The sequence below is a fragment of the Capsicum annuum genome, chromosome 11, assembly GCF_002878395.1.
Source record: "Capsicum annuum cultivar UCD-10X-F1 chromosome 11, UCD10Xv1.1, whole genome shotgun sequence".
NCBI lineage: Eukaryota > Viridiplantae > Streptophyta > Magnoliopsida > Solanales > Solanaceae > Capsicum > Capsicum annuum.
The window spans coordinates 64,154,534-64,165,066 of record NC_061121.1 but is presented as its reverse complement, the minus strand read 5'-3'; the positions used below and the strand labels follow the sequence as shown (position 1 = coordinate 64,165,066).

Below are 10,533 nucleotides of genomic sequence, written 5' to 3'. Positions count from 1 at the left end.
TTAGAACATCGTGAATTAGTCAAGTAAAATCGATTTGAAAAATTAGATCACTTTAATTAATTTTAGCCTTTAAAATTTAATATTGCAGCCCAATACCATCCCATATTCGGCCTATTTCCTTTTCTTCTCCCTTTCCCTTAAGTGAAAATTATCCTACATATACTTATTAGATTATTTATTGTAACTTGTAACACTATTTTTATGTAATTATTGAATTATGTTTTTAATTGCAAGTTACAGAAGATTTAAGTAAATATTATTATTTATTTACTTTTATTTAAAAAAAATACTTTTAGATATAATTTTATGTTTATCCTAATTTTTTGTATTTATCTCTTTCCATTAGTCTAAATTACCATGTTGGATTTACATTCTAGATCCACGTTTTTTATTTTTTCAGAAAAAGTAAATTTTTCTGTTTTTTACTTTCCCAATATCTACACGTCTTTCAATTCTGCTTTGTTAAAATTGATCTTTAAAATTTACACTCCATCAATACAAGCCTCTCTCTCTATTATTTTTGCTTTCGAATATTTACACTTCATTGATACATGCCTTCTTCTCTTTATTATCTCAACTTTTGCATATTTTAAAAAAAAATATAGTATTGATTGATTCTGCAAATATCATATTCAGAAAGCTCATTTCATACAATTGTGACATATATAAAACTTTATTAATATCAATTTTAATATCAATTTCATAAGAACTAAAAAGAACATTACTTAAGAATGAAATGAGTATATAAATTGACTTCAATGGAATTTATTAAACTAATTCGTGAATATCATATTATGTACCATTTTCATACACAAAAAATAGTTATAAGAATACATCACTTGTAGGTAGAATCAAAAAATTGAAAATCATTTAAAATATGGCTTCATTATATAGAAACTGATTTCAACTTAATTATTTAAATAATACATCAATACTAGATTGTATACAATTTCACACATTACAAATAATTATTAACATATAATATTTATTAGCATCAATTTTCATACTGTAATTCTATCATCAATATTATTGCAAATTCAAAATTTATAAATTAGAAATTAAGGATATTGTATTATAATCTGTAATTATAGAAAGAGTGGGTAAGAAAGAAATATGGATAGAGAAGGAAAATATATTTTTTAAGAAAATTTGAAAATAAATATAATTGAAGAAAATAAGATTAAACATGTTTCCATAATTTTAACCCACAGAATAACTAACTCCTATTAAAATGAAAGATTTTTTTAACAAAATTATAAAAACAACGTTTTTTCTTAATATTTTTTTGTTATAAATTTGTTATTAATTCTTTTTCTTTTAAAAGTTGTTATTAGTTGCAATTTACGAAGTATATCTGCGGCCCAAACCAACACCAGCCCAATGCCCCTACCCTTTAAACCGACCCGGCCCATCCCTTTCACCTCTTTAAACAACAAAACAGTCAGCATACGCGTAGGAACAGCGTAACAGCTGCAAACAACGACCACAATTTCAACAACACAGCGAACAGCAAATTTCAATTTTCAACTGAAGCAAAACAAATTTCAAGACCCTGTGGCTGTGGTCTCTGAAAGTAGGGGAAAATTGAATATCCATCAGTTATAAGGTATTTTTTTTTCTTGATTCGACGGCTATCGGGCTTAAATCTACGGATCCAAACCTCACTACCTTCAAACCGTCACTGTTCAAATTCAATTTTTGAAACTTTTCAAAGCTTCTAAAAGAAGCTGTTAGCAACCCAATTTCGCCTATAAAAAGGGGAGAGAAATTAGGGAATTGGAGGGTTATGATCACACTCTTTACTCACTGTTTTCTCTACTTTCTTCGCTCTATTTTCCTTTGTTTTGATTTACTTCAACCACTCTCGTTGACTCTCTTTCATCGGCCGAGTTCGTAATCAAAGATAGTGGCGGAATCGCTCTTCGACTTGTCGTCCTTGTTCGCTGAACCCAAAAAGGTGCGAATCCGCCTCTCTTTACTCATCTCCGTCTTCGTTTCCTTTAGATTATTGCAGTTTGTGAAATATCTGGTGTAATTTTAAAATGTTAAATTTTGTTGATATGTTGCCCTTTGTCGCCTCTGTGGATAGAATATAAATTTTGATTTTTTGCTGAAGTTATTATGGGTACGAAAGTACAAGCGTAAAATTAAGGGTTAATGTGTAATCTGTTGGTTTCAATTTTAATTGTGATGGTTTGTCGTTTGTTAACTGCAAATTGGGTCTGAGTTTGTCTTTCTCGTTTGGCTAATTATGAACATAAATAAGAGATGAATTGGAGTCGGTTGTTTTGTTGGCTGGTTATGAATGAAAATTTGGAATAAAATCGTTTATCGAGTCCTAGTTGAGATGTTAATTGGTTGATTTTGCTGCATGAGACACAACTAGCCTTAGTTCATTTTAGTTTATGTTCTGTACATTGCAGGTTCATTTTTAGTTTTTTTTTGTTTTCCCACGGGTTTCCAGTTATGGTTTCCTCTTGGTTGGACCATTTATTATTCTGATATGTGTCTGTAAGGTTTAATCGACCTTATAATTTGTACTAGCATTTTTTTTACATAAATACATAAGATGATTTGTTAAGAACTCTCCATGTTATTTCGTTTAGATTACTACATCACGTGAAACAAAGCTAAGTTCTTCGATGGGATTCGTCTCTCTTTGCTTTGTTTGGTGGAGTTGGTCTAGAATCCCAAGTTTGACACAAAAGGAAAATGGAGTTCGATTTGACTATCTAGATGCATGTAGTTCAAGATCATAAAAGCTATTTTACCATTAGCCGGCCTAAATTAGTTATTTTGGTCTCTCTTTGCATACTTGATATGATTGAGTTGAGGTTTTTGTTATGTTCGCAAATCTACATGGGTCGAGTCTTCTTCTTTATTTTTTTGGTTATCATTTAAATAATAAAAACATGATTTTGTTTCTATCTTGGCATTTCTTTACTTTTTGGACTCAGATTCTTGCCTCGAATGATTGTAGATTTAAAGAGTTACTTTACCAGTTGATTATGACAGTCTATGTTTTGCCATCCATGCTCGTTTGTTCTCTGCTTGCATTTATTAATGTCGTCTGAAGCAATTTGGCTACTTTTCTGTGATACGAAGAAAGGTTGCATAATGCCGAGTCATATGTGAGGTATTCTTGTGTTCAAACGGTTGTAGTTGTATTGGCATGTCTATTTCAAAAGTCAGTGTCGTTCTTGATAAAATAAAATTATTTTGAATCATCTACTGCCTTGGCTTTTAAAACATATATCTTGAGCATGATAACCATTCAAATGTCCTAAGATCTAAAGAAAATTCGGCGGACGTTTCCGTTTCTTCTCTCAATAGTAGTATTTATCACCCTTTTCCATATAACAAAAAAGCGCTTTAATTTCATGCTCCTGGTAAAGTAGTTCTAACTCGAAATGACGTGTTTGCACCTCTTTCTCCTTCGTCCAGTATGATTTTGTGAATATCTGGGTTATTCTAGTCCTAAGATTATGCATGAACCATCCCGCCTTCCCTTATTCATTACTCGTATGTTACTACGTGCAGCTATTGTTTTGTAATAATAATAATTAGTGAATTCGCTTCTAAAAGAAACAAAATTTTAATTCTTTGGTTGCCCCTTCTTCTAACAGAGTAGGTGTGTTTGAACTTGAGCATTTGTATCGTTATTGGTTTTCTTTTCTTTTCATGCGAGTTGATCCTTCGTTATGGTAGTTGATTTTCGTAAGTCGCGCATACATAAATGGTAAAAAAAGAAAAATCTTGTGTTAGGGAAAATTTAACCAAATCTCTCATATTTTTGATTGAAGTGTGCCATATGTTTCCGTATCTTTTTTTATTGCATCATTAACTCAGTTCTTAATCTCTATATTATTTTGTTTCCTGTGAAACTTTTGCTCCTCTGTTCTTGTCTTATTTCCTATGACATGAGGCTAATACAATTTGAGTTGTCATCTAGTTGTTACTAAAAGTAAGGAATGAGCATTAGAATTAGAAATATGCCCCCTTACTAACTTGTATTTGTAAATTTCTTGCCATTATTTACGTCTTATTAGTCTATCTGAGTTCTGGATCCCATTATTGGCGGCTTTATTGATTAGTTTTAAAAGTCAAGTCCCTTTTGCCATGTACTGAAATGATTTTTTTTTTTTAACTTCAACAAGAGTTCGTAATTCACTTTGTATCTCTTATAAAGTCGAATATGTGTCTAATCCCCATCTTTTCTATCTCATGTGAACTCGAGAGCGCGTTGGAGTCTCGTGGACCGACTCCATCTCTCTTCAAATCGGAGAATCGATAGTGGATGCATTACATCTCTTCAAATCGGAGAATCGATAGTGGATGCATTACATGTTTTCGTCTAGCAGTCTAGTGCCTCTTTTCCCTCCTAAGCATTTTGTTTTCTTTGTATTATTACACGTCTCTTTTCCCTCCTAAGCATTTTGTTTTCTTTGTATTATTACATATGCCACTATCTCTTTAGAAACATCGCACATTTTCATTTAGAATTTATGTTTGTTTAAACTTGTTTAGTTCTTCTAAATGAATAGTAAATTTTTTCGTTCTTTTTTGCCTCTTAGATGTTAAAATTAGCATAATCACTAGACTTCGACATTTAATCTATATCGTCAAAGGTTAAAATTTGATAGGAAAAAATATATCTCTTAGAGTTTGATGACCTAATTATTAGAAGACCATTTTCCTTTAGAATCAAATTAGTTTTAATTAATTAGTAATATCGGATTAATAAAATATAGATTTCGCGGTAGATGGGCTTATTATTGCTAAACTCGAAAATCGGCTTTAACTATTTTGGATATGGCATATCAAATTTCTTTTTTTAATTAATTTCAAATAAAAGTTGGCACTTTGCGCTCCCCCTTTTGATTTCTAGTAAATAAAATATCTTATTTATTTATTTTAGTTATATCGTAATAGATTTTCAAGCCATTATACATTTAGACAATTATATATTTTATCTCTTCACTTAATTACATTTAGACAATTATATATTTTATCTCTTCACTCAATGTAGGATAATTAACTTATTTTTATGAAATTTAAATTTTAAAAGCAAAAGAGTCATTTTTAGAATTAAAAAATATGGAGTTCTTAACATAACTAATTTTTTAATTATTAATTAAATGTTTTTTTCATATCTTTAAAATAAATGATCTAAAGTAGCTTCCTTTTTAACAAAATAAGGTTGCGTCATTTTTAGGAAGTCTTACAAGAGAATTATCTTCGGTAATTTTGCAAAAGTGGATTTATGGCGAAAATGTTCTATCATTTAAAAAAAAAAAAAATCTTTTTCTTATAAATAACTACCATGTTTTATATTATATATATATTTTTTAATACCTTATTTATATTCTTCTTAACATAGCTTTGATTTCCTTTATCTAACTTATGTTTGGCCGGTTAATCGTAGTTAGCGCATTCTTTAGGGTGCCTAATTCCTTTCCTTTAGGATAATTAGAATCCTTACCTAGAATTTTAAGTTCCGTAGATCTTAAAATGAAGTCCTTAATTTCTTTAGATCGCATAGTTTATAATATGTGTCCTAATTCACCGTAGAACTAATTAGGTGGTGATTTCCTTAAATTTAATCAGAGGTTTTCAATATGTTGTACCTCAGTTTGACCCGTGTTAAAATGGGATATAACACTTGTATGAATATGATATTAATTTTTTATTTCGATCAAAATTCCGTCAATTTTTTTACCGGACTTTTTGGGTTTAGAGATCAAGAAATGAAAATTGAGTTTTTCTTTTCTACAACGGTTGCTTCTTCTACTTCTTCTACGCTTGAAAAGAGTGTACAAAAAGGGATATTTCGATAAACAAACATCATTTTATAAATAGTAGGTAAATATGTATTATTTTTAATACATCAAACCACAAATGTTTTGTAAGAAATAGTATCTACATTAGTAATACAAGCTTTAATAATGTAAGCATTATTCATATAACTTATTCAACATTATTCTTATATAAAATTTAGGGTTTAATTGAATCGCGACTAAGTAAACTTAGATACCACGATTATTCAAAAGAAACACAATAAGTTGGTTCATGTCATTTTTCATGCTCTCACCTTTCCGGATAAAGTGTTAACCTTCATGAAGATGCTCGGACTTTGGCCTCTCTCAAACAGTAGTTGAAGTGAAGGTTACCTAATTTCCTTAGTAAAATTTTTTTATATGTCACTCAATTAATAATTTTTATCTTAATAAATCACTTAATAATGACAATTATCTCACATATAGTCGCTCAACTTTACTTTGTAGCAGAAAAATTATTCAACTGTTGTCATTTCATCAGTGAAGTCAATCAAATATTCTCACTTCACCTATAAAATCACTCAACTATCTTCAATTCGCTTTCAAAGTTAGGCCATATTTTCAGTAGATATTGTTAACGTGGAATATTTAAGCTTTTTTTTAAAAAAAATAAATAAATATTGTTAATGTGAAATCTTTAAGCCTTTTTTTAAAAAAATAAAATAAAGCACGCCAACATTTTGTAAAATCAAGTTTAAATTATTGTCAATGCCCACTTTACCGTCTGTAGACTTTAAGTCAAAGTCGTTTCACTTAAATCTTAATGAGGAAAAGCTAATTCAAACATTACAATTATAAACAAAGACAAATACCCGCGTTATCAATACTAAGTCAAAGTAGCATTATTACTCTGTTCACATATCCAATTAGTGAACTCAAAAAATATAAAGAAAAGAAAAAGTATAAAATATAGATAAAGTTTGAATACCACTAATTAACATTGTTGAACATGTTAGGAACTCAGATCAATAGATTTTTACATCATAGAAAGAATTTGGTCAAATGGTTCTTTGCTAATACAGGATGTTTTGTGCACCAAGCTGTCTTGTTTTAGACCAAATATTTTAGTTAGCAGTGCACTCTGGTGGTAGAACTTTGTATCTCTTAGTATCTTGACAATATGAGTAGAACATATGTTTTCTCCTAGCCCAATCCAGCCCTGTCATTTGTTGTTGTGATAATTTCATAAATCCTTCACCATCAACAGGGTCCAAACTTGAAGTACTTCTTCTAGAACATGTAGGAATTACTATTGAAGAAGCATAATTATTTTGATGCTTTATACAACCTTCTAATTGTATTCCTTTCATTGTTGTTACAAAGGGTGCATAATTGTAGTTTACAGGGTATTTTCCTCCATGTGTTGCCCATTCTGATCCATCCCATATTGTCACTATAATTGACATTGGCTTTGATGGATAAACTGAAGAAATTGCTGTGTTGTGAACCACCTCTCTTATTGGCACATTGTCCACAAGAAATCTGCATAAATTTACAATAAAATATTGGCCATTAAATCCAAGTTGATAAAAGTAATGTTAATAAGCACATAGTTCCCAAACAATCATATTCCTATTTGGTCCAGAACATTCCTTGATTTTAAAGTAGAGTAATTTACAGTAAATCTGTGAACTTGAATCCAAGTAGATAAAACATAAAAGTAAAGTTCCTTGGTTTTAAATTGAGTTCACGTTTTGTGCGTTGATAGTTGTATAACTTTTCTTTCTCACCATCAAACTTAAGTTGACCTACAATTACACATTATTCTTTGCACTATGATTATTTCTAACTTAAATCCTTTTAATTCTTTTTGAAAGAAAGTTACCACTCTCGTTGTCTCGAATAAATCCTCGCAATATATATTATATATATGTATCGTTAGGTGACAATTCTTCTTATTGTACCTCAAAAGAGATTAACTTAAAAATTTCACCTAACCTAGAATTTGAGATTTGCTATTCAGCAGTGACCACTTGAGGCTAGCTAAAGTAAGAAAATAATTACCCTCTATTTCAATTTATTATTTTTTTTTTCTTTTGTAGTTTGTTTAAAAAAGATTGTTGGTCTTTTTTAGCGACTCTTTAATTTTAACTTTTCGCCTAACATACATATTTAAGGTCACAAGATAAAAAGGATATGCTATTAAAAGGGACAAACTAGTTACTCAATTAAGTGAGAGTCCTCCAAGTCTTAAAAATTGGGTAAAAGAGACAAAAAAAATTCAGTTTTTTTTTAAACATTTTCGCCTCAACAACTAAAAAAGTTATCTCAACAATTATAAAAGTTATCTCAATAACTATCAAATTGTTCGACAACTTTTCAAAGTTGTTCGACAACAGTGCAAAGTTGTTGGACAACTTTGATAGTTGTTGAGACAACTAATGTAGTTGTCGAACAACTGTTTTAATTTAAAATAAGCAACTTTACTTCTTTTAACTTAATAATATTATGGGATCCACTTATCCCTTTTTTTAATTAAAAACTTGAGAAGGTCTAAGGGCTCATTTTTCTCAGATTAAAAAACGTTTTGATATACTAAGTTAAAACCACAAGATTCAAAAGTGTTTTTTATTTAAATTGCGTGTTAAATTAAAATCAGACAAACAAACTAACTGAAACTGAGAGAATAGTAGAAATCAAGTAGCTTACACTATGTGATGATTGTTCCAAAGGATGGTATAGTCGTGGAAATCCAGTGTTGGGTCAAACCAGAGGTAGAATTTTTCTTCTCTGCCGGTGTGAACACTTCCATTTCCATAAAGATTTGTCTGCAGAACCCAATCCCTTCTCTTTTCATGCCCAAGTAATTCAAAGTCTATTTCATCATGGTTGTGTGGGAACATATCTGAATTTGACAACTGAAAATGGGACCAAAAAGAAAAGTAATTAATCTTACATTAGTCCTAATATTCAGTGAAAAAGAAACCAATAATTCAATCATATTTCCAGTTATGTGGAGATTAATTAGTAATACATACAATATTTGATTTCTGATATTAAACTATACATAACTTGCAGAGTTTAATATCGAAATTGTACTAGTTATGGAGCATGCGTGGTATGAAGTGAGAACTATGAAATCTCATTTTCAAATCAATCACATTAGAGGCAAAGATATTAAGATATTTGTTGTTTCTTTTTCCTATCCGTCCAAGCCTACAGAGTTATTCGGTAATGTGCTGATGAAAAATAACAAATATATTCCATAAAATTAAGCGAAATTTATCAAAGTTGAACAAGACTACACAATTATATAAAAGATGAAGTTATGGGGGCATGAATGAAACTTACATAAAATGCAACAACAACTCCTGATGTAAAATGAGCAGGTAATTTAAGTGCAGCATTGAAGAAACCATAGTAATATTTGTCCTTAGAGATCAGTCCAGAACCTTTGGAGGTACCAACCAATATGGAAAAACAGTTATTAATATATATCATGATCAAAGTATGAACTTAGCCGTAAACATTAGTATTTTTGTTGATATAATGTTATAGCGTACCTGAAGATTTATCTAAGATAAGTTCAGCACTGGACCCATTATTTGTCATATGAATGTTAGAACCTCCATAAAACACATTATAACTCTGATTAACCGATAATCTACTAAAATAATCGGTTAATTTCTCAGTTTCTGGAGGTTTATACACTGGACCTCGACATGAAACAACAACTATCATGTAAAAAATCAACAACTCTGATAATACAAGTGTTTTATCATGAAGAGAAAATTTCATTTTTTTTCTTTTATTGTTTAATTTGTAATATGTGTGGGGGCTAAATGGGCTATTTATGGAGTGAAAAAATAGAGAAGAAAAAAACATGAAAATATTTGTGCTTAGTTGTAGCAAGCTGGATGTATCTTCTAAAGATTTAATTAAATATTAGTAGTTGTTGATTGTACATGGACACTGGACAGTGATTAGAAAACTCATGTGCAATAGAGAAAGACATGTCTTTGGAAATAACTCTCGTGATCACACTAAAAAAATCTATATCAAAAGTAAAATACTCTATAATAAAGGCGGTTTCATGTTTATGAATCAAATCAAATATCTAATTTAAAATAAAAGAATATTTATAATTTCACGATATCGTTATTGGTAGTTCACGGTCCAAAATCAGTTCAAGTGGGAGCCAAGCTACAAGAAAAGTTGGGCTTTTATTGATTGTTGGGTGAAAACATTAATAATATACATTTATTGACATATTCATGTAGTACTTTGTTTTAGGTGTTTTTGTGGAATTGAGATTGGACCAGTTGACTTATGGGATCATTAATTCGGTTCAATATTCTCGTTTCATATTTCATACTAGTCGGCTTAACCGTGCTCCTCACGATTCAATATTGATCCATAAAAATTCTATATTATGTATGATTTTAAAATTTTAAGTTAGGCATATATTATTATATTTAGATTGATGAAATTTATATAATAATATATTAAGTTGTTTAAACTTTTGTGACATTGATAGTTAATTTTTTAAGTAATGTGGTTTATAATATTTTTTCTTCTATTCTGCTAATTAGAAGTGACATAGTAAAATTATTATAATAAATACTTGTGAAATTTTTTTTAAGTGGTCTTATATAAAACGTCTAAGTTAATTTAAAACATTAAAAAATAATTTATATTTTTTAAGTGATCACATATAAGACGTCAAGTTAATTTAAAACATCAAAAAATAATTTAT

General features: G+C 29.6%; 1 protein-coding gene across 1 annotated transcript; it reads right to left on the bottom strand.

Moving 5' to 3' along the window:
• Positions 1 to 6,720: 6,720 nt before the first annotated feature.
• Positions 6,721 to 9,927, bottom strand: LOC107847987 (probable xyloglucan endotransglucosylase/hydrolase protein 33). Its single transcript, XM_016692621.2, has 4 exons — positions 9,341 to 9,927; positions 9,129 to 9,229; positions 8,487 to 8,695; positions 6,721 to 7,319 (listed from the first exon to the last, which is right to left on the bottom strand). The coding sequence occupies exons 1-4, from the start codon at positions 9,660 to 9,662 to the stop codon at positions 6,902 to 6,904; spliced, it is 1,050 nt and encodes a 349-aa protein (XP_016548107.1). The 5' UTR covers positions 9,663 to 9,927; the 3' UTR covers positions 6,721 to 6,901.
• Positions 9,928 to 10,533: the final 606 nt, after the last annotated feature.